The following is a 23,869-nucleotide window of genomic DNA, read 5'->3' as shown; positions in this document are numbered from 1 at the left end:
TCGGCGTTTCCCATGAACAGTGATTCATGTGCTCCCATCTCCATTCTCCATCTCAATCATAGCCACACACTGCTTTATACAATTATTTACATAATAATTTATTTTAATTGGCCCAATTAAAAAAAAAAAGGACATTTTACTGTGGAAAATTTGAAGTGGATACAAAAACAGAGAGAAACATGTAATGAAAAGAAACCCTCAGGTACTCGTCACTCGCCTTCAGTAATTATCAGCTGATGGATTAGCACGCTTTTTAAACCATTTAAATAAATGTTTTTTAAATGGAAATTCCGTGGACGGAAAACCAGAATCACTTGCCGCAGAAATAAATACAATGATTAAAATTCACCCCGAGATTCTTGTCTGCTGAAGGGTCGAGGGCCTGGTCTCCTTTTATTACAAGGGGAGATGAGCCGGGAGGAGAGAGTGTTAAAGACATTTTAGCCAGCAATAGAGACTTACCTCTTCAGATGACCAGAAGGAATTAAAGAGCATCGAAAATGAAATAGTGTTCTCACCAAGCCATTCGATGCTATTAAAAAATATGTATATATATTAAAATGCAACAAATAAAATGCGCTAAGGGTACAGTTCTGTGACTTTTCACATACCAAACATATCATGTCACCAGCACCAGATCAAAAAGCAGAACATGCCCAGACTTCTGGGAGCCCCTCACACCTCTCTCAGGGGTCCCACTACCCCGTTGCTTCCTGGGCTCCTTAAACCTGGTGTTTGAATTCATAACTTGCGGCATGCCACCCTCTTTTATTTGGCCTTTCCCAGACCTCTGTCTGTCCCTACGCCTCTGCTGCATTCCAAATGCTGCTTCATTCCCACCCCACCAACTCACTTTGGGGAAGTCACTTTTCCTCTCTGGACCTCAGTCTCCCTTTTTTTGCAAAATGGTTCTGGGACGCTGGGCTGAAAGATGATCCCTAACATCCTCTCTGAGTCTGAGGGCCTGTGATTCCACGAAGCTGTGCCTTCTCCCACCCCTGCATGCCCCTTAACCAGGAGACCCTTCTAGAGAGAAAGAAGACCCCGAGCTCTTAGTGTTAACCCGCTCCATTTATACAACACGAGAGGCGTCAGCTTTCGGATCAGGGGGACAAGCAGGGGCTCGGCAGACCTCTGGGGTGGACGGGAGGCCAGCAGCTCCCGGGGCCACATCTAGCCTGCAGAAGTGCATTATTTATCTGACCCAGCATTTTTGTTGTAGAGTTTGAGAGTTTTTAGAGTTTAGAGTGGCCTTCAGGCAAGGCATGTGCTTTTCAACCCATGTCTGCCCACGTCAGCCATTCATGCCGTCCGCGTGCCTCTGCAAGCACTTGAGTTTGTGGCCCGTATTCTAAAGCACTGATTTTCAAGCATTTAACACCGTAAGACTTTCTTCCAACAAAGCCTTACTCCGTCAACTAAAGCAGATGAGGGGTGCAGGAACCCACTTATTAGGCCCCCCCGACCACGCCTTCAATGGTACTGTTTCCCATTTTATGGCAACTGACACCCGGCAGGGGGAAAGTGCTCTCCCTATGTCACGTTCTCCTTTAGGGAGTTTGGGCGCAGGTGGTGTGTCAGCCCTCATCCATTTGATGGCTGTGGAAGATGAGGCTGGATCTGGGTGGCCTGGGGTCTTCTGGCCAGTCAGCACAGGGTCACCAGCAGCAGCCTCTGTACTCCAGTCTGGTCTGTTCCTCTGCCCCACACGTGCCCTCTCTTTGGTTCACAGGTGGGCATTCTCTCTGGCCTCCACTTAACATTCTGGGGTCCCGGACCCTGCCTCTCTCCCCCCCAGATCAAGGCTGAAGACCCCAGTGGCGACTCAGCCTCAGCAGCACCCCCACCTCCCCAGCCAGCTCAGCCTCATCTGCCCCAGGCCCAACTCATGTTGACGGGCAGCCAGCTAGCTGGGGTAAGTACTTGGGGCAGAGTGAGGGTAAGGGGGCACTGCCAGTCAGCTGCCATCTGTTACAGGACCTGTGGCATGAGCTACCCCACCAGGACCACGGCCAGTCTCTCACGCCTGCCTCTTGCCTCCCTTGTCCTCCTGTAAAACTCGCCCCCTAACCTGCTTGGTGCCAGCACTAATCCTCTCTGCCTTCTCTGCTCCTCCCCTGACCCCCTTCTCTGGCCCCTGCTGTCCCTCACCTCCCCTCACAGCTCACGGCGCTGATGCCAGCTCAGCAGCAGCTCCTCCTGCAGCAAGCGCAGGCCCAGCTCCTGGCCGCCGCCGTGCAGCAGTCCAATGCCGCCGCCGCCGCTAATGCCGCTGCCGCCGCCTCTTCCTCCACCTCCTCCTCCTCTTCCTCCTCTGCCTCCTCCTCCACCTCACAGCCCCCAGCCTCCTCTGGGGGAGGCGACCTGCCACCGCCACAGTCCGCCAGCCAGTCCCCGGGGACCCCACAGCTCACCCTCTCCCAACCCATCCAACTCACAGCACAGGTAAGGGTCACCACACCAACTGTGCTCCTTCAGCGAAGTTGCGTGCAGAAGCAGTGAGTGGCGAGGGGCGGGGGGACTGACTGGCCCTTGTGGGTCATCCTGGCCACCAGCCCCGGGCCAGGCAGTTCTCAGCAACTGTAGGAAACCTGGGGAGATGCTGCCACCCCATCTACCAGAAGGCTAGGCACTAACAATCCTCCCCTTCCTGGGGTGCCGGGTCAGCCACTTTGCATGCATCTCCCTGAGGGCTCACGGCAGCCCAGGGCCTTGGTGTCATTATCTTGAATTTATTGACGAGGGAACCAGGAGCCACCCCCATGAATAGGTGCAAAATGGAAGGCTGGGAGTCAGAATTGGTGCCCTATGTCATGCCCTCTGGCTTATCCAGCAAGACTCTCTCTCTGAAAACGGTTCTGGGATCTCATGAGTTAGAAAATGCTGCACCCTTTCTCTCCATTCTGGAGATTCCTGGTGCCCATTTAATCATGAATTTGTGGCCAGCAGATTTCCAATAAGGATAGTCTGTGGAGCAGGGTAGGCTTCAGGTGGGCACGTGCACTCCAGCCCACCCCCATCCACCTGTGCCTACATCATCCACTTGTGCTGTCGTCCTGCTTTCTGTAAACTTTGGAATTTGTGGTTCGTGTTCCAAGATCACAGTGAAGGTCCTGAGAAATCCTCCAGCCAAGAAACCTGTTTCAGTTCATCTAGCCTGGGTTTCCCACACAAACTGCTGCAGGGGATGCTTTGCTCTCACTCTGTCCCTTGCCTTCCTCGGATCCCCCTGGGGGAGATGCTGTCCACGCAGAGTTGCTGTCCGGCTCCTGCCAGGCCGTTTCCCTCGACTGGGCTCAGCCTCTGATGAGGCCATCCGTCACTGATCCCAGGCTCCCCCGCTGCTTCTTTCCTTAGCACAGCTCGTGTCTGCCTCCTTGGAATTTCCCACTACTGGGCCTGGTTCTGAGGAGATGGACAGGACACTCTGCACCATTGCTCCTTGGTGTCTCTTCCAAATGTACCCTCCCAACACCTGGCTCACCACAACAATAATAACCATAGTCTTGGGTGCTACCTTTGTACCTGGTGCTGTGCTGATAGTGACCTCTTTGAATCTACAAATCCTCAACATGGCCAAGGCTCAGGTCACACAGTGAGTAAAAGTGGCCTAGATGGCTTAGTTGCCTGCCCGAGTCCAGGCTCTCACCACACGCTCTGCCTTTGGCCGTCCTTCAAAGACATGGTTTCTAGTGCCTCCCATCCTGCTGCCAAAGACCCCCCAGCAGGTGTTCGGGTTGCCTGGTAGCACGCACCACTCTTTACTGAGCGATGCCACGGATAGGGGTCCCTTACCTAGGCCGGACTGTTTCACATCTTGGTGCCTCTGCTCTTGTTTGCCTTCTTGCCTGAAGTCTGCCCCACCCCTTGCCTGGATAACTCCTCCTCATCTTCTAAACCTCAATTCAAGAGTCACCACCTCCAGGAAGCCTTCACTGACTTCCCTCCCTTGGGCTTGCTCTATTTCCAGCACCAGCAGCACTCCTGGCTCCTGCCTCCTCTGGGGACCCCCAGCCCATACTTCTCCTGCCACAGCCCTGATCGCCCAGAGCTGTCTGAATAACCCTGAGGATGTATATGCCTAAGGAGCAAAGACTACAAGAAGGGAAGAGGGGACAGGGATGCCTTGTGCAGAGCCGGCATGATAACCTCCTTCTGTGTCTTCCCCATCTTTACAGCCTCCTGCAGAGGAGTGACTGAAGTCATCAGGCCATTTATTCATTCAACTGGCATTTATTGAGCATGTTTTATATGCCAAGTACCCATTCATAGTCCTGAGGCAACAGCTGTGAGCAAAGCACAGGGGCTTGTCCTTGAGACTCTTACATTCTGAGGGAGACAGATATAAGCAAGTGAACAAGCCAGCAAAGAAGCCAGCTCAGACACTCTCTCCTAATCCATCCCTGGAACCACCTCCCCCAGCTCCCCACTGCCCCTCTGCCCTCTGCCATCCCACCCAGGAGATACTGAAGGTTTCTTTGAACCTTTTGCTGCCAAGCCCTCCTCCTCTCCCCACCTTCTCTTGGTTCAGATCTTTCCCTGCCAGGAAATCCGCTTTCTGGGAATTCTGCTCTCACAGGCTCAGTTGCCCTGTAACTTCATTTCCCCAGTAGGCAAATGTCCATTGGTTACCCCACCCCCCACCCCGCGTGCAGAGCACCAGGCTGAGCCCAGGCTTCAGGGGGCCTTGGTCCCCCTGCCCCAGCCTTCCCTGGTCCCTGTGCGGTTGCCCTGACTCCTCCACTCAGCCCGTATCTCATGCCTCTGGATTCTACTTTCTGGGCCTTTCTGCACAGCTTTGCTCCTTTAGTCATTCCACAAACACTTCCCCTTATGTCAGGCCCTGGCAGGAAGCTGAAGACTTGGAAGTGAATCAGACCCATCCTTGTCCCTGGAGTTGGGGGGACTTGGGAGGGAGGGTGCCCAGTCTTGTAGTGAAACAGACATATCAATGAACCATTTAAAAATATTTTACTTGAAAAATCCCATTTAGAAAAACAAACAGAAAAGAATGTGAAAAGTACCTATAAACTGTTTCATTTTTAAATTATATAAAGTAACAAGGGAAAGTTCCTTTTCCTTTCTCTAATGCCAGCTCCCCAAAGTAACATCAATTAAATATTTGGCTGGATCTTTCCCTACATTTTCCTAGCTTATACAGATAAAAGGACAATTCTAATACAGGCCTGATGAGTGAATCAAGGAGGGAAGTTCTGCTGCAGTTTTTCAGGGTGGGGAAGACATCTCTCCAGGGGAGTAACTTGAGATGTCTGGGGTAGGGGTAAGCATTGATTGAAAATTTACATGAATTGTTAAAAGATCACTTTATATTTGGAAAGTGAAAAAATAATCCCTAATTTTGTAATATAACCACAGAAAATAAAGCTTGCAACATATTTTAGCTGGTAACACCTAGTGAATAAAGATTTCCCTGACAAACCTACTGGATATGGGAACAGAAATGTGACATGAGTCTGAGGGAGTCTAGGAAGGCTTTTGGGAGGAGGCAGTACCTTTCCTGAGGAAAGATTTGTAGGAGTTGGCCAGGTAGATGAGCTGGAGAAAGGGGGTGCCCTCCAGGGGAGTAGCAAGTACAAAACTACAGAAGTGAAATAGTAGAGACAGGGGCAGTGGGCTGATGGGAGAGAGCGAGGGACGGTCGGGCCAAAGCCTGACCTAACTGGTAAGAAAGAAAGGGGAGGGGGCATCTGTCTCCTGTCACTGAAAGGCCCAGCCAGAATGTCAGGCCCAGCTCCGGGAGTCTGCTCCCTGTTCCATTCTCGGGTGGCCAGAATGGGTGCCAGCATTTGTTGTTTTACAACCACCCGGCACAGAGGATAAAGCACATCCACTAGCCAGGTTTGAGTCAGTGCCTCTCCACCCCTGAGGCAGCCAGAAAGTGGGACCTGCCCCCCCTGGACCTGAGAGTAGGGAAGGGCAAGCCCCCAAGAGGGAGAGAAGGGTTCTGTTGCTTGAAGAAGAGGCAGCGGCTACTGGGCCAGACAAAGCCACTCATCTGGGGGTGGGATATGGTCAGATCCCTGAAGTCCAGGAGCTGGGCCGAGGCAGGCCAGTCACTCCTACTTCGAATTCCTGGGTTGGAATCTGCTATCCTTCTTCGGTACCGGGATTTTAGCCTAAGGTGGTGTCTGATGCAACACAAAATCCATGTTTAGGGTTTTTTCCCCCTGTTGAATGTTTCTATGTGTTGTGGTGTTTTTGCCCAAGCACGGGGACTTCCTGACAGCATATGGCAGGACCAACCTGGGGGACAGAGGGCAGAGTAGAGCCACCGCTACAGGCAAGCCACCCTGTTCCACGCCCTCCCCATCTTTACAGCCTCCCCCAGAGGAGTGCCTGAAGTCATCAGATCATTTATTCATTCAACTGGCATTTATTGAGCACCTTTTGTATGCCAGGTACCCATTCATGGCTCTTAGGGGACAGTTGTGCACAAGGCAGAGGAGGTTGCCCTCAAATCTCTTACGTTCTTGGGAGAGACAGACATAAATAAGTGAACAAACCAGCACCAGGGTGAGTGTGATGCAGCAATGGAACAGGGTGGGATTAGAAAGGAGAGGGGCTTCTCTGAGAAGATAGCCTTTGAGGGCTGAGGCCGGAGTGAGTCATTGTGAAAGAAGCCAGGGGAGAGCATTTCTGGAAGAGGGAGCAGCAAGTGCACAGGTCCTCAGGTGGGAACCAGCTTAACTTGTTCGGAGCACAGAAGGAAGGCTGGATGGCCTGAGCAGAGCAAGCAAGGGAGAGATAAGAAAGAGATGGGGAGAGAGAGAGGCAGGGCCAAGAACTGCAGGGCTTTGTAGGCCAGGGCAAGGCATTTGGAATGTATTCTAAGCTTCATGGGACACTGTTGGAGGGTTTTAACAAGGGGAGAGACATGACTCGATTTACCCTTTATACAGCTTCCATTGGCTGCTGCCGTGGGGAGAATGGGCTGCAGGGGGCAGGAGTAGAAACAAGGAGCTCAGTAGGAAGTCCTTGCCGGCATCCAGGTAGGAGAGAAGGGTGGCTTGCACCAGGAGGGTAGCAGTGGGGGTTCTAGATGCTCTTTCCTGTGAATTGGATCAGTAATGATGGCTTCTGAGTTGTTGGCTCGAGCACTGAGGTAGTGATGAGGTGGTTTCCTCAGTTGGGAGATTTAGGGGAAAAAGGGTATCTTTTGGAAGGCTGAGGTACAAAAGCTGGGAATTCCACCTTGGACGTGTTAGGATTTGAAGGGTCAAGTCATCATCAAAAGGGAGGCGTCCCATAGGCAGACAGTATTTGAGGCCGAAGCCCAGTGGAGAGTCTGGGCTGGTGCTGGGAGCTGTGAGTTGTCAGGAAGCGAATTGAACCAATAGACAGGACACCACCGAGAGCTCTCAGTCGAGTGGGGTCATAGGGCTGAAGTAGTGGCCTGTGCTCATGTTTGGGGAATCTGTTCTGATTTTCCAAAATGGTTTCAGGCTAATAATATTACTCAGGCCTCAGAACAACCCATTTTGTAGGTGGGAAAACTGAATGCCCCCCACCCCCATCCATCCCCAGAGAGAAGTGACTCAGGAATAATGGCGACCATTTATGGAGGACCAATGAAGTGAGCAGGGCCATGGTAAACCTTTGGCATGAATTGTCTCATTTACTTTCTGTTCTAGTTTGCTAGCTACAGGAATGCAAGATCCCAGAAACAGAATGACTTTTAAATGGGGAATTTATTAAGTTGCTCCCCCAAGACTGGATTAGGATTAAGACATGGCTTTTGTGGAGTATATAATCTCTTCAAACCAGCACACCTCCTTTAACAGCCCCATGAGGTCAGAATTTTCGTGGTGTCTCCTGGGGAAACTGGGATTTAAAGAGGGTAAGCAGCAGCCATGGTCCTCCGGCAGGTAAGGGACAGAGTGAGGTTTCTGGCTATTTCTAAATCTTGGGTTTTCCGTGAAACCATGTATCATCATTGTATTAGTTTCCTGTGGCATAAAACTACAGAACTTTATTTTCTCACAGTTCTGGAGTCTAGAAGTCCAAAATCAAAGTGTGGGCAGGGCCACGCTCCCTCCAGAGGCTCTAGGGGGAATCCTTTGCCTCTCCCAGTTTCTAGTGGCTCCTGGCATCCTTGGCTTTTAGCCACGCCACCCCAGCCTCTGCTTCCATCTTCACATGGCCTTCTCCTGTAAGTCTCTCTCTAGGTCCTCTCCTCTTCTTATAAAGACATGAATCATTGGATTTATGGCCTACCACAAGTCCAGGATGATTTCACCTCAAAATCTTTAACTTATTCCATCTACAAAGACCCTCTTTCCAAATGAGGTCACATGCTGAGGTTCCAGGTGGACATAAGTTTTCGGGGGACACTATTCACCTCAGGACAGTCATCCTATAGAAGGAAGATGGCTGAGGCCTGGAGAGTGGAATTGGCTTCCCCATGTAACACGACCATAAGTACGCGAAAGGGTCAAAACTCAAACCTGCAAGTTTCCAAGCTGGAAGGGACCTTTGCATCCCACTGGTCTGACTTTCCTCCCAGTGTAAGAAGCTGTGCTTCACACCATGCTGGGAGGGTGGTGACTCGGTTTTACCTAGACGTCTGCCGTGACAGATGCTCCATGCCCCCTCCGGCAGCCTGTTCCACCACTGGACAGGATGACACTGCTCATCGGATCACAAAGCCCTTGCTTATTTGGAGCACAATCTGTCATAGTATAAGTGGCATGGCACCCAGCCCCCAGCCCTTCCTGTTCCCCACACTCTGGACTCCCTCTAGGCTGTCCATATCTTAGAATGGGTGTCTGGATCTCGTCAAAATTGGCCATCTCGGGGATGGCAAATGAGTGTTGACACACCCACCACCACCACCCCAGCCCTAGAGGCTGCTGGAACAAGTGTGAAGGGTTCTGGGGCGGGGGTGGGGGGTGTGTGCCTTGCACACCCGAGCGTGGCGTGAGGTGCACCTCTGCCACCCTGGCCCTGGTGGAACGAAGGCCAGGTGGGAGCTTAGGCCACTGCACTCCAGTTCACCCACGTATCATAGAGACTGTGTATCTCAGTCTTTCTACCCCTACTCTGCGGCCCAAATCCCAGCTGCGGCAAAGCACAGCTAGCCTGCCCCCAAAATACTGCCCGCCCTGGACTTGACCTCATTTATATGTTGAACTTGTATTGAACACCTGCTAGGTGCCGGCACTGGGGGTGGAGGGTGATCAGAACACAGCGACTGCGTCTTTCGCTTGTCAGCTTTACTGGACTACACCAGGCCCTCCGCTAGTTTTTCTCACAGGTTAAGGACAAGGAGTTGGTTCACTGAACACTCTGGCCGGGGACTGTCCCCAGCCTCTCTCCACTTACTAATAACTTCTCCACCGTCTGACTTAGACGCCATCTGTAACATGTCCCCAAGTGGTTTCAGAGCTGCCTCTAGATGATGGAGAAATGGGTCCCCTGCTAACTCCAGCCCTGGGCCAGCTCACCGTTCACTCAGGATCTTCTCTCTTTCTTTCTTTTTTATTTATTTTATATATAATAACAAACACGAACATTCTTACCATATGATCATTCCATTCTTGGTATATAATCAATAACTCAAACGTAGAGCTGTGTTCCAGCAGCCATGTTTCTTGAAGATGATTGTATAATGATACAGCTTTTGCAATGTGACTGTGTGGTTGGGAAATCTTGTGTCTGATGCTCCTTTTATCTACGGTATGGACAGATGAGTAAAACATATGGAGTAAAAATAAATAATAGGGGGGACAAATGTTAAAATAAATTTAGTAGATTGAAATGCTAGTGATCAATGAAAGGGCCTGGTAAGGAGTATAGGAAAAAAATAAGGGGAACAAAGGCTAAAATATATATTATAAAATATATATATTGGGTAGATGGAAATACGAGCAGTCAATGAGAGGGAGGAGTAAGGGGTATGGTGTGTATGAGTTTTTTTCTTTTTTCTTTTTATTTCTTTTTCTGAATTGATGCAAATGCTCTAAGAAAGGATCTTCTCTCTTTTATTGCTGCCACACGTTCATTCTTCTAGTCAGCAAATATTTACTGAGCACCCACCAAGCCCAGACACCTCCTGTGGGCAGTAAGGCAGATAAATCGGTGCCCTCATGGAGCTAGACCCGTTCTACCTGGGAAGGTAGACAGGAGGCAGGTAACTGCCATGAAGGAAAGAAAAAAGTGTGGTGTAGTAAAAAGTGACCTGGGGAAAGGACACTCCTTATCAGACTAGGGGGCCAGGGGAGGCCTCTCTGAGGAGGGGGTTTTGATAGAGACTTGATTGATAAGGAGGGGATAGCCGTGTGCAGGTCTAGAGAGGGGAATGGCACATACGGAGGCCCTGAGGTGAGGAATTCTTTCCAGATTCAGTGACAGGAAGGGGACCTGTGTGGGCGATGAGAGAGTGCAAGAACGTGGGGGGCGAGGGAGGAGAGATGAGCGATTCGTGCAGGGCCAAGGCAAGGAGTTGGGTTATATGACAGATAAGATGAAAACCACTGGAGGGTTTATGGTTTGCTTTATATTTTAGAATAGGACCTGGAGTCACTATTCTAAATATTCTAAATAGTAACCACCCTTGCGAGGGGGTCTGTGACCTTGGATGGGGAAAAATTTCATCTCAGTTTTGATCCTCTAATCAAAATGCCGCATTTCCTTCATTTGTGACTGCGGGCAGTGGGCCACACTAGTATCAGCAGTATTAGACTGTGTCACCAGCAGAAAGCACAGAGATTTTCATACTCTGTTACCACTGTTGCATTGTTGCAGAGCTTTCAAAATACCATTTTCACGCATCATTTCTTTGGAAACACAGTGGTCATCAGACCTGTTGCTTGATCTTGTGATTTAAAGTGTTAATAAAGAACCCCCTAGATTACTATATCACAATTCAAAATATATTTTGTCACTGTATTTCAATATAATAGATTTATTTGAAACCTTATATATTTCATCTTACACTTTTTTTTTTAATTCTGAGAAGGTGGCAGTAGGTTTTGTCAGATATCAGAGAATTCAGGGCACCAAACAGTTTAGAACCCTGTTTTATTAGACTCCAACTGCTTTGGGCAAAATGGATGGTCTGCGACAAAAGGTGTCGGTGGCATGGACCGGGATGGTGACAGTGGAGGGGAGAAGTGGAGAGAGCTGGTAGGATTTGCGGATGGACTGACCCTCAGGAGAGAGGACAGGAAGGATGGAATGTAAGTTTCTGGTCGGCATTACCTCCGGATAGGTGTGCTGTTTAGTGGTTTTCACCTGTATTTCTCACTGCCAGAGAGCTGCCTCTTCCCCAGCCTTTCTTCTCCCTGCTGATTAAGGAGGAAACCCACACACACCTCTCTTTTAGACTTCTGAAAGAAGGGAAGATTTGCACAGAGAGCCCAGCTAGGGAGAGAGGCAGGAGTTAACAAATATTTTAATCAAGTTAAGACTTGTAGGAAATCAGGGAAAAAAATCCTTTTATTTTTGGCCTCATTCTTTTTTTAAAACTTTTTATTAGGAAATAATTTCAAATTGATAGGACAGTTGCAAAAATAATATAACATATAGAGAACTCCATCGTACCCCCACCCCCTTAGCCATACCTAGATCCACCAATTTTAACACTTTGCCACATTTGCTGAATATTCTATTCTGTCTCTATTTTCCGAATGTTTGAGAGCAGGTTGCACACATAGTATTCCTGGAACACATAAAACTTTCCTATGAACACTTATTTTGTAATCACCTTAAGTGCAGTTATCAAGTTCAAGAAATTTAACATTGATATAAAGCTTACATTCTATATTCCATTTTTTATGTGCCAATAATATCTTTTTGAGCCTTTTCCCCTCCATTCTTAGATACTATGCAGTATCATGTATTGCATTTAATTGTCATCATCTCTTCAGTATCTTTTTCTTTTTTTTTAAATTGTAGAAACATATATACAACATAAATCTCCCCATCCCAACCCCTCCCAAGCACACAATTCAGTGGTATTACTCACATTGGCAACGTTGCAAGACCCTCCCCACCCTCCATTACTAGGATTTTCCCTTTACCCTAACAGAAACCCTACTCCCATTTTGCATTAACTCCCCACTGCCCTGCCCCCTGCCCATGGTAACCTGCACCGTCCTTTCTGTCTCTCTGTGTTTGCATATTCTCTGATATTTTCTTTGTGGTTACCTTGGGGCTTAAATTTAACATCCTAAATCTATAACAATCTCGTTTGCTTTGATGCCAATTTAACAACTTTTACAGCATACATAAACCATGTTCCTATATCACTCCGTCCCCCACCTTTTTAGGGTTCTTGTCACAAGTTACATTTTTGTTTTTTTTATTAATTAAAAAAAGAATTAACAAAACAATTAGAAATCATTCCAATCTACATGTACAATCAGTAATTCTTAATAACATCACATAGTTGCATATTCATCATTTCTTAGTACATTTGCATCGATTTAGAAAAAGAAATAAAAAGACAACAGAATAAGAACTAAAACAATAATAGAAAGAAAAAAAAAAAACCTATACCTCACATGCAGCTTCATTCAGTGTTTTAACATAATTGCATTACAATTGGGTAGTATTGTGCTGTCCATTTCTGAGTTTTTATATCCAGTCCCGTTGTACAGTCTGTATCCCTTCAGCTCCAATTATCCCTTCTCTTTTTTTTTTTTTTTTAATTAACGGAAAAAAAGAAATTAACCCAACATTTAGAGATCATACCATTCTACATATGCAATCATTAATTCTTAACATCATCACATAGATGCATGATCATCATTTCTTAGTATATATGCATTGGTTTAGAAGAACTAGCAACATAACCGAAAAAGATATAGAATGTTAATATAGAGAAAAAAATAAAAGTAATAATAGTAAAATCAAAACAAAACAAAACAAAAACCTATAGCTCAGATGCAGCTTCATTCAGTGTTTTAACATGATTAACGAGTTACATTTTTATACATTATCAGTCCAAAACTTGGTTTATCATTACATTTTACGCGTTTGCCTTTTAGATTCCATAGGAAGAAAAAAGTGGGCATACAAACCAAAAATACAATAGTATTGGCTTTTTGGGGTGGGGTAGGGGTGCTGCCTGGTCTGAGAATCGAGCCCGGGTCTCCCACATGGAAGGCGAGCATTCTACCACTGAACCACCCGCGCACCCTAGTATTGGCTTTTACATTTACCCATATCAGATCTTTACTTCTTCGTGCTTCTTCAGGTAGTTGAGCGCCCTTCCCTCTCAGCTGAAGAACTTCTTTTAGCATTGCTCATAGGACAGATCCAGTGGTGAAAAACTCCCTCAGCTTTTGTTTATCTGGGAATGTCTTAATTCCTCCCTCACTGAAAGACAGTTCTGCTGTATACAGAATTCTTGGTTGGCATTTTTTTTTTCTCTCTGCACTTTAAATTTATCTTCCCACTTCCTTCTTGCCTCCGTGATTTCCAGTGAGAAATTGGAACTTAATTTTCTTGAGGCTCCCTTGCATATGACAAGTTGCTTCTTTCTTGCAGCTTTGGGAATTCTATCTTTGGCATTCATCAATTTGATGATAACATGGTACAGTGTGGGCCTATTTGGGTTTATCCTGTTTGGAGTTTGTTGAACATCTTGGATGTGTATATTCATGACTTTAGTTAAATATGGCAAGTTTTCAGCTATTATTTCTTTGAATATTCTCTCTGCTCCTTTCTCTCTTTCTTCTCCTTCCGGGACTCCCAAAATGTGTATGTTGATATGCTTGACAGTGTCTCACAGGTTCCTCAGGCTCTGTTTACTTTTCTTCCTCCTTTCCTTTTCCTGCTCCTCAGACTGGATGATTTCATTTTCTTCTCTTTAAGTGCGCCATTCTTTCTTGGCCAGCCCCAATTTCTTGTTGAATGCCTCTAGGGAATTTCAAATTTCTATCACTGTGATCTTTAGCTCTGTTTGGTTCCTTTTCACAATTTTCATCTCTCTACTGATACTCTTTTTTGGTTCATCTATCATTTTCCTTATTTCCTTTAGTTCTTTGTCTATGTTTTCCTTCAGCTCTTTGAGCATATTTAGGACCAAGTTTTAAGTCTTGGTCTGGAATCTCCCAGGTCTGATCCTCCTCATTGGCGGTTTCTGTGCTTTAATCTTCTCCTTTGCCTGGGCCATCACTTCTTGTTTCTTTTTATGTTTTATAATTTTTGTTGAAACCTGGACATTTTGATATTTTAGTGTATTATCACTGGATTTTAGACTCTGAGACATCTGGTCCTTAAGCTTGTACCCAGCTAGTATTGTGATAGAGCTTTCTTTGAATGTCAGGAACTAACAAAACAAAGCAAAACAAAAAAGAAGAAGAGGAGGAAGGGGACGGGGAAGTAGGAACAGACACTTTTCCCTGTCTTTGCAGATTGACCTGTTCTGGCTTACCCATACAGTGCATGTGGAGAATAGCTCTAGGCCAAAGCGTAGGGCTTCCTGATCCTTTTTGACCACTAGTCTTGTCTTGAGCATGAGTGTGTGGCCCTAGAAATTGCCTCACTTATGTGGAAGTGAATTTCTCTTCTATGTACCCTAGGAAATGGTTTCCTGGAGGTCCAGGCACTACACTGCTTGTCCTACAGCGAGGAATCCCTTGCCCCACGCAGTGCGGCTCTACCGACTTCTCTCCCACAGTGTTCTCTAGGGGAGTTCCATGAACTATCTTCTACATACAGGGCAAGTTTTGGGGCAGCAAGTCCCTCACGCCACCAGACAGAGTGGCCCAGACATCCATGCCCCCAGTATGTGCACGAGGGTTACTCTGCTCCCCCTGGAACCGGGAATAGGGATCTGCACTGGGAGCTCATGCAGAACCGGTGAGTGGTAGGGGAAAGACTGGCCAGGGTATTATGGGATCCTGTGCTTTTAAGTGGCCTTTTTCTTGATTCAGTGCTCTTCCTGCTAATGCAATCCATTAACTGCTTTCTGGAGCTTTTAGAAAGATGTTTCTGCCAGTTCTTTCTGGTTATTCAAAGCTTCTGTAGGGGGATGGAGCCCTGAAGTGTCTCACTCTGCCATCTTGATTGGAGCCTGGCTTTATTCATTTTGAATCAATTCGGTGGGTGTTTGTTGAGGTTAAGGTTACAAGAAGAAAGAGACATGGCCTCTGCATGCTAGCATTTCAGTCCAGCAGAGAGAAAATATATATAAGCAGATACACTGCACTACAGGAGATGCACTATAGAGCAGGACAAGTCCAGTTTGTGGGGTCTGAAGTTTATAGGGTTTGGGGGCCTTTTTAAAGAAAAAGAATACAAAATTAAAAAAATAAAATTAGGTACAGGGTCTTGAAAGGGTCCAGAGTAATGGGAGGCCCTGAAGCTCAAGCTTCATTCATTTCATGGTCACCTCACATTTAGGAGGGAGACAGCCATGGGGGTTTTATTGGGCTGGAGGTAGGCAGGAAAAAGAAAGCAGAAAAGATGCATCTTTGAAGGCTAGAGTATTAGGAATTCAAACCCCCAGAGAGCCTTGAGTTGTATGCTTAGACTTTTGGCAAATGGAGTGAGAAAGGGGAGCTGATTGGACACCCCTGGATACCCTCCACTGCTGGACACCATCCTGCCCAAAGCACACTGAGAAAGCCAAGGCCTTTACAAGTGGACAGGAAACGGACTCAAAACTGTCACAAGAGGAAGGGTTGAAAGAGCAGGATGTTAGGCAGAAGTGACTGTTCATTTGGGAACAGGACACAGGGACATTTATTTAGGTAAATAGTCAGAATTCAGGAGGTACAGAAGGACTTACAATGTTGTAGTTTCTAATGCATTTTTCCACATAAAGTCTATACAGCCAAGAAAATCCCTAGATCTGCTTTCTTACACAAACAGTAGCACATCCTACCCACTGCTCTGCATCTGGATCTTGCCACTCAACAGGACATCTTGGAGAATGTTCCACATCAGGACACAAAGAGTATCCTTGTTCTCTGTGATGGCTGCATAGTATTCCACCCCCATTCACTTATCCCGTCCCCTGCTGGCTTATGCTCAGCTGGTCTCCAGTCTTCTGCTAAAACACTGCTACAGGGAATAGCCTTTTATATAGGTCACTTTGTGCAAGCGTGAGTAAATCCCTCGGGTAAATTTCTAGGAGTGGAATGACTGAGTCAGAGGGTACGCGGATTTGTAATTTGGACACCCACTGTCAAATTGCCCTCTACAGAGATTGTGCCAATGTACCCTCTCACCAGCAATGCAGAAGAGAGTCTGTTTCCCCATGCTCTCCCCAACTTAGTGTGTTTGCTGCTGGGTTTTCAAAATTTGGGTAAATGTTTGCAGAAGAATCATGCAGAAAGTACAGAGTTCCCATATATCCGCCCCCCCCATGCACATAGTTGTCTGTGTTAACATTTTATATTAGCGTGACAGTGGCTTAAGAGTGTGAATATATTTAACACCACTGAATCGTATACTTGAAAGTGGCTAATGTGATTAATTTTAAGTTGTATATGTGTTGCCAGACGAGAACTGTACAACACAGAGAGCAAATGTTTATAAACTCTGGACTATTATATATATATATATATATAACATATAGTTTTCATAATAATGTGTCATCAGTTGTAACCAAGCACTACACTAGTCGCTCTTTTTATCTTTTCCCACCTGATAGGTAAAAATAGCATCTCAGTGCAGGTGTAGCTGTATTTGTCTTACTGTGCGTGAATCTGAACACCTTTTCATCTGGTGAACAGCTGAGTTTCCTTCACCAGATACTCTTCAGACATGTCCAATGGCCATGTCAGGGCTGGGTTGTTAGTCTTTCTTATGGATTTGTAACAGTTCTTTAATATATTAGAGAAATGTGCCCTTTGTGTCAAATTACTTATATTTTTTCCCAGTTTGTTCACTTCCTGGGATATTGAATTGGACCTTGAAATAATAATAGCCTTAAGATTTTGGACCAAAATGGGGAAAAGAAGTATAATAAAATAAGGCATCAATGGCTAAGAGAGATCAAATAGAGTCAAGAGACTATTCTGGAGGCTATTCTTGCACAAGGCTCAGTTAGATAGTGCTAATTGCCATGGTTTGCTAAACCCAAATCAACATCACTCCTCTTGACTCTTAACATTTAGGGCTCAAATTGAGACTCTATAAAGGTTTCATGCTCTAGGGAACATATAATTCCTGGAGGATTCCTGGGTCAGATAAATCCTGAAACTCAGTGGGACTGGCCTCTCCAAGACTGTCAATTAATTTAATTTCCTTATTCTTTAATGTGGACATCCCTTCTCACGATGAGAAAGAACAAGCACTGCCCAAAGATCCCTATAGATTGGGAGAAGGATTAAAGGAGAAGGAGGAGGTACAATAGAGAAAATGGGATTTAACAAACGAGTATGGCTGCTGAATCACTATATTAATATTCCTTCTAGCCTCCAGTGTTTTGGAGCATCTGACATGGTAGGATAGTAGCCCATGACAAACTCTGGGATCTGTTCTGTAACTATTTGTTGAAGTATGCTTGCAAATTATTGCTTTTTTATTTCTTTGCTTATATATGTTATATTTTACAATTAAAAAATTTAAAAATAATAATGGCCTTGGAAGAAATTGAGGGGTAAGTACCACAGCTCCCCCAATTTCCCAGAAGGAAAAAATTGTAACTGTAACATATTACAACAGTCAATTAGACATAAAAGTTTGTCAAGAAAATCATGAAGCATCAGTCTTGCTTCATTCAACAAATATATATGGAACACCTGTTGGGTGCCAGGTGCTGTTTTACATGATGAGGATACAGCAGTAAGCAAAACCGTTGACATTGTGATGTTCCACTGCAGAAAACACACCACGGGTGAGTTGACAGAGAGAGAGAGAGAGAGCACCTGAGATGGTGATAAGTCTCATGAAGGAGACAGAATGGGAGTGATGTGATAAAGGGAGGCAGGGGGGGCAGGCTGACTTAGATTAGGTGGTAAAGGAGGGCATCTCTGAAGAGGTAATGTGCTAGGACCCAGGTGACTAGACGGAACCAGCCAGGAGTGTAAGAACAAGCACGTAAAGGCCCTGAGGCATGAACAAGCTTGGTGTGTTAGAGAAAATGTAAGGGGCTGAGTGGTTGGAGCATAGTCATCCAGGTAGAGGGCGGTAGGAGTTGAATGCAGAGAGACTACACAGTCCCAGTATAAAAACCTTATAGGCCAGGCAAGGAGTTTTGATAGTATTTTTAAGGGCTCTGAGAAGCCACTGGAGTGTCTTATGTGTGTGCATGCATTACAAAATGACAACACAGAAGAGAAGAGAGAATAATATAATAAACCCCACTTACCTGTCACCCAGCTCAACAGATACCAACATTTTGCCTATCTTGTTTCATCTATTTTTTTTCCCCTGGATTTCTTTTTTCTCTTTCCCACTTTCCCTGCCTCATGCCCTTAATTTTTTTCATTGAAGTGTAACAAATACAGCAACATGCACAAATCATAAGTGTACAGCTCAAGGAATACTCAAAACACGGTGCACCCAGATCCAGAAACTCAACATGCCCAACCCCCCAAAACCTCCCCCATGCCCCTTCTGATCTGTTCCCCCTAACTTGTAACATGCAAATAAAGCACAAAGGAAACCACCGGAGATGTTTTCTGTCACGACTAGCTTCTTTCACCGCTCATTATGTTTGGAAGATTTCTATTGTCAAGCGTAACTGTAAATGACAGATTGTTCATTTTTGTGGCTGTGTAGCTTTCCACCGAGTCACAGGTTATCTACCCATTCTACCACTGATGAGCATCTGGGTTCTCTTTAGGTTTTGGCTGTTAAAAAATGATTCTGCTGTGAACTTTCCAGTGCACATCTTTTGGTGAACGCATGTGTACACTTATCTTGGGTTAAAGCCAGGAAATAGAATTGCCGCTGGGTCAGAAAGCAGGGGTGTCTTCAGCTTTTAGCAGACAGCACCAAAAATTTTTCCAAAATAGTGGAACCAGTTTACACACCCAGGATTTGCTCGAGCATTCGTTTGTTTGTTTGTTTTGTTTTGCCCTGGCAGGCATTGGGAATTGAACCCAGGTCTCCGGCATGGCAGGTGAGAATTCTGCCACTGAGCCATCATCGTACCACCCTTTACTGGAGCATTTTAAAGCTCATTGCAGACATTCTATCATTTTATTTTGGGGTGTTTTAAAAGGAAGAAAGACTTGGTCTGATTTACATTTTTAAACGATTTTCTTTGTTCTGTGGGAATGTAAGACAAGGCAAACATTTCATTAAGAAAGAAAAGGCAAATAAAGAGTGAGCCTTCCTGGGGCTGCCCAGATAGGACTCTCTGGTCCCCTAGACAGGGAGATGCTTCCTGGGTGCCCTGAGCTCAGGTACACCCTTCAGATACCCTCCTGTACACCATCCCTCACAGCCCCATGCTGATTGCCCCATGGAGCCCCTTCCTGGCTTTAGCCCCCCAGGACTCAGGTTGATATAGAGAGGGGAGAGCCAGTCAGGACTCAGGCTGCCTTTCTGTCTGTCCCCCTCCCTGCCAGGACATACAGCAACTCCTCCAGCTCCAGCAGCTGGTGCTTGTGCCAGGACATCACCTTCAGCCGCCGGCTCAGTTCCTGCTACCGCAGGCCCAGCAGAGCCAGCCAGGTAAGGCCCCAGCCCCTGTGCCCCCACAGACCCTCCCTCAGGTCCCCCTCACCCCCTCACCCCATGCATTCCTCTGTCTCCCCAGGCCTGCTACCGACACCAAATCTATTCCAGCTACCTCAGCAAACCCAGGGAGCTCTTCTGACCTCCCAGCCCCGGGCCGGGCTTCCCACACAGGTGAGACCATCCGCTAAGCAGCAGAGCAGGTGAAGGCTGGGTGAATGGGGGGTGAGGGTGGGGAGTGTCTCTTCTCCATTTGGGCCACCCCTCGGCCACAAGGGGCCAAGACAGTGGTCAGAAGACCTGAGGCCCAGTTCAGCTCTGCCACTGATTTGCTGTGGAACCCTACATGAGCCATTCTCCCTGTCCAAGTCAGCTCCTTCCTTTACAGCAGGAGGGGAGCTCCACCAAACCCATGATTCTTAACCTTTTTGTGCACAGTGGCTCTTTTGAGAATCTGATGAAAGTCTTGGATGTCCCCCACCCCCCACCAAAAAAAAAAGCACAAGTACACTAACACGTGAGATCTCAGGGGGGTTGCAAGCCTTTAGGTTTAAGGTTGCTTTGGGTCTCTTTCAGTGCTGCAACTGGAAGGTTCTCTGAAGAAGGTGGCTGTTGTTGAATAATGCATGTCTGTTTCCTGACCAGAGAATGAAAATGGGGGCCTCAGTCAAATTTTATTTGGCCCACACAGTTTATTTTTTTCTACAACTGATTTAGTTGTGAAATTAAATTCCCAGAAAGCACTAGATTTCCAGCTTCTCTTGATAAACTGGAAGATCTGGCAAGATTGGATGTGCATGGGTCCGGCGGCCACTGCAGTAGCCCCTTAGGAGGATATGAGCTTGCTAGCCCACCTCAGCAGCCACTGGCTATATCTGCTGCTTTATGTCACCTGCCTGGCCTCCAAAGATTTTCTTTCAGTTCACTGTCTAGGACCTAAACTTTAATAATCTTTTACAACCCTTTATAGATTTCAGAGTTCTTCCCTACCCATTTTTTACAGCCCTTTCCAAAATAAATAAATAGCTGTTTCAGAAAGTCCAAACTCTTAGAGACTAATACATTCATTATCTGCAATTCTGAACTCCAAACTGCTCTGAAAATCAAGTTTTTCTTATAACTTTGGCACCGGAATTCATTTGGCTGCAAACCTGATCTGAGCTGCTATGCGGCTGGCCTAACCTTGTCATAACTCTTGGTGGGATATTCGTGCTGTAGAGTCACTGTTGTGTCTGATTACAGGGTTTTCCCCTGACCCTGATGGGGTGCTCATGTAATCTGTGGTATATGGCCTGAAAAAAACATGCTGAATTCTAAAACATATCTCGCCTCAGGATTTTGGATAACAGACCAGGGGCCTGTGCAACAAATATCCTTTTACCTACCAACTGCCCTTTTGCCTTATTTTCCTCAGATCTTTTAATTTTAGGGAAATGAAGCATTCCAGACAGAGCTGTTGTTGCTTTGTACATCCCCCTAATCACCTTCCCCATCCACCTTTTATACTTACACTTTATTTGTGACCTCTGCATTCCTAACCTGATTGTTCCAACAACTTCATGGGGTAGGTGGAGGGGCAGTGATCGTTCCCATCCTGCAGAGGGGGAAGCTGAGGCCCAGGGAGGTTGAGATGCTTGCCCCGAGCTAACCAGCAAGTCAGTGGCAGAGCCAGGATCAAAACCAGGTTCCCAGCTCCAGAAGGGAGCCCTTCACTGCTGGGAGCCTGCCCAGCATGTGATGGGCAGGAGGGCAGAAGAAGCTGGCCACCCCTTTCTGGGAGTTTGCTGGCTCAGAGGGAGAGTGCAGGCTTCCTGGCAGTGAGAGGACCCCCCATGGGCAGTAGAGTCCTAACCTTGCCAAGAATAGACACTCGAGTGTTGAGGGGCCTCCTTGGGGTAGGTGGAGAGGAGTCCAGAGCAAAGAGGGTGCTGCAGGAGGTGGGGAGGACTGTTCCTGCTGTTGCTGAGCCCCATGGTGGTCCTCCATCCTGCATCCCTCCCACCTCCCCACCCCACCAGGCCGTGACCCGCCCCACGCTGCCAGACCCGCACCTCTCACACCCGCAGCCCCCCAAATGCTTGGAGCCCCCAGCCCACCCTGAGGAGCCCAGCGACCTGGAGGAACTGGAGCAGTTTGCCCGCACCTTCAAGCAACGCCGCATCAAGCTGGGCTTCACGCAGGTCTGGAGCCAACATGCAGGCGGCCGTGGGGGTGGTGTGGGGGGGAGGGGGCGTGGCCAGCGGTGGGTGGGATGGGCAGCATGCCAGGAGGTGTCCCCAGACCTGACTGTGTCTACACCCCACCGACCCAGGGTGATGTGGGCCTAGCCATGGGCAAGCTGTACGGCAACGACTTCAGCCAGACAACCATCTCTCGCTTTGAGGCCCTCAACCTGAGCTTCAAGAACATGTGCAAACTCAAGCCCCTCCTGGAGAAGTGGCTCAACGATGCAGGTGGGTCTGGTCTGGGGTATCTGGGTGGCGACAGGTTACGGGCTGGGGGAGGCGCCCTCTCACGCCCCCCTGTCTCCTCCTGGGCGCAGAGACTATGTCTGTGGACTCAAGCCTGCCCAGTCCCAACCAGCTGAGCAGCCCCAGCCTGGGCTTCGACGGGCTCCCAGGCCGGAGACGCAAGAAGAGGACCAGCATCGAGACAAATGTCCGCTTCGCCTTAGAGAAGAGTTTCCTGGCGGTGAGGCCCACCCCTCTCGGGTGGCCTGGCGGGGCAACAGGAAGAGTGGGCCTGGCACTGACCATCCCTGTGCCTGCAGAACCAGAAGCCTACCTCAGAGGAGATCCTGCTGATCGCCGAGCAGCTGCACATGGAGAAGGAGGTGATCCGCGTCTGGTTCTGCAACCGGCGCCAGAAGGAAAAACGCATCAACCCCTGCAGCGCGGCCCCCATGCTGCCCAGCCCGGGGAAGCCGGCCAGCTACAGCCCCCACCTGGTACCAAGAACCCTACCCCCACCCCCACCCCATCCAGCTGACCATGGACCCCTCTGGTGGGGGTGGGGTGAGGCCACGAGGCACCTCGGCAGGTGCCTTGGGAGAAGCATAACCTACCTCGTTGCCCCCAGCTCCCAGAACAGAGGCAGAGAGAGACCCGTGGGGACAGCATGTCACCGGGATGGGTCGCAGTGACATGGGGACAAAGGCAATTCCCAGGGAACCGTGATCCCCCGAGGGGGCTGCAGGCACCCAGAGGCACACACCAACATAGCCAAACATCAAGCAACCGACCACATGGCATGGATCACACGTCCAGTGCCGTGGTACTGGGGGGCGCAGGCGCCCCACCACACCAAGACAGGCAGCAGCACAGGCGGGCATTGGCCTAGCAGGTGGCAAGGGCCTTACACCCGTGGGCGTGTGCCCGGGTGAGTCCTCCTCTGTCTAGTGAGGATCAGAGAGGGGCAGGGGGCCACAGCAACCCTCCCCTGCTGGCACGGAGGAGAGAGAAGGGGCCTTCAGGTGGAGGGCCCAGCGTGCCAAGGCCAACAGCTGGAAGGGCCCTGGCCTGGTTTGAGGACTCCATTGCGATTTGGAGCTGGAATGCAGATGGGGGTGGGGTGCAGCACCCTGGGTTTCAGGCTGAGGAACTTGAACCATGGGCCCTGAAGAGCTAGGGGAGTAGGTGGTTGAAGCAGGGGAGGGGCAGGGTCAAGTTTAGAGTGAAGTTTCTGGGGCTGATGGAAAAGGGGTGAGGCTCTCTGACAGACACGGCTCAGTCTGTTCCTTCTCTTTCCCTCTCCCTTGCTCTCGCTCTCGTTCTCGCTCTCACTTTCTCACACACTCCAGCCCCACCCCACCCCAACCCCCACCCCCCTTGCTGGGATCAACCATAGTTTCTCCTGCATGTCCTCCCAATCTCACTCTTCAAAGGACGGCGATTATTCGATTATTCGTGTTGGGAAAGGAGTTTTGGTTCTAGGAGCATGCTGAGCAGGGAGTTCCTCAGGCACTGGCCCTTCAGGCAGTAGGCAGAGCCGCAGAGGGCGCCAGTGTGCCGACCACAGCCAGACTGGAGAGGGTTGTAAGAGGGGATGGGGAACCACACAGTTGGGAAGAATTCCTTCCTGCTGGTGGCTCGGGGTCACCGAGGACAAATGTGAAGAAAGATACCATGTTAAGGATATGGCACAATATAAACAAGGCGTTGTACCCAAAGCCCTTCTTCCCCCGTGCTGGGTGCACAGGAGTCGGGGGCTGTACCCATGGGTGCACCAGGGGGGCCTCTGGGAGACAGCAGCCTAACCATGCCTC

General features: G+C 48.1%; 1 protein-coding gene across 7 annotated transcripts in view; it reads left to right on the top strand.

The window, feature by feature from the left end:
• POU2F2 (POU class 2 homeobox 2) overlaps positions 1–23,869 on the top strand; it is a 36,430-nt gene that overhangs the window by 8,708 nt on the left and 3,853 nt on the right. For 2 of the 7 annotated variants that reach the window (XM_077131673.1, XM_077131671.1), the window contains exons 5-11: positions 1,799–1,915; positions 19,497–19,602; positions 19,688–19,779; positions 21,624–21,785; positions 21,917–22,058; positions 22,148–22,296; positions 22,376–22,552. In XM_077131673.1, coding sequence (XP_076987788.1) covers positions 1,799–1,915; positions 19,497–19,602; positions 19,688–19,779; positions 21,624–21,785; positions 21,917–22,058; positions 22,148–22,296; positions 22,376–22,552 — 945 coding nt within the window. Of the gene's footprint in view, positions 1–1,732; positions 1,916–19,496; positions 19,603–19,687; positions 19,780–21,623; positions 21,786–21,916; positions 22,059–22,147; positions 22,553–23,869 lie in introns of all 7 variants that reach the window. The other 5 variants (XM_077131672.1, XM_077131669.1, XM_077131668.1 and 2 more) reach the window with 4 other exon arrangements.

This window comes from Tamandua tetradactyla, chromosome 16 (genome assembly GCF_023851605.1).
Source record: "Tamandua tetradactyla isolate mTamTet1 chromosome 16, mTamTet1.pri, whole genome shotgun sequence".
NCBI classification, from domain to species: Eukaryota; Metazoa; Chordata; class Mammalia; order Pilosa; family Myrmecophagidae; genus Tamandua; species Tamandua tetradactyla.
This window is presented reverse-complemented; position numbering and strand designations above follow the sequence as displayed.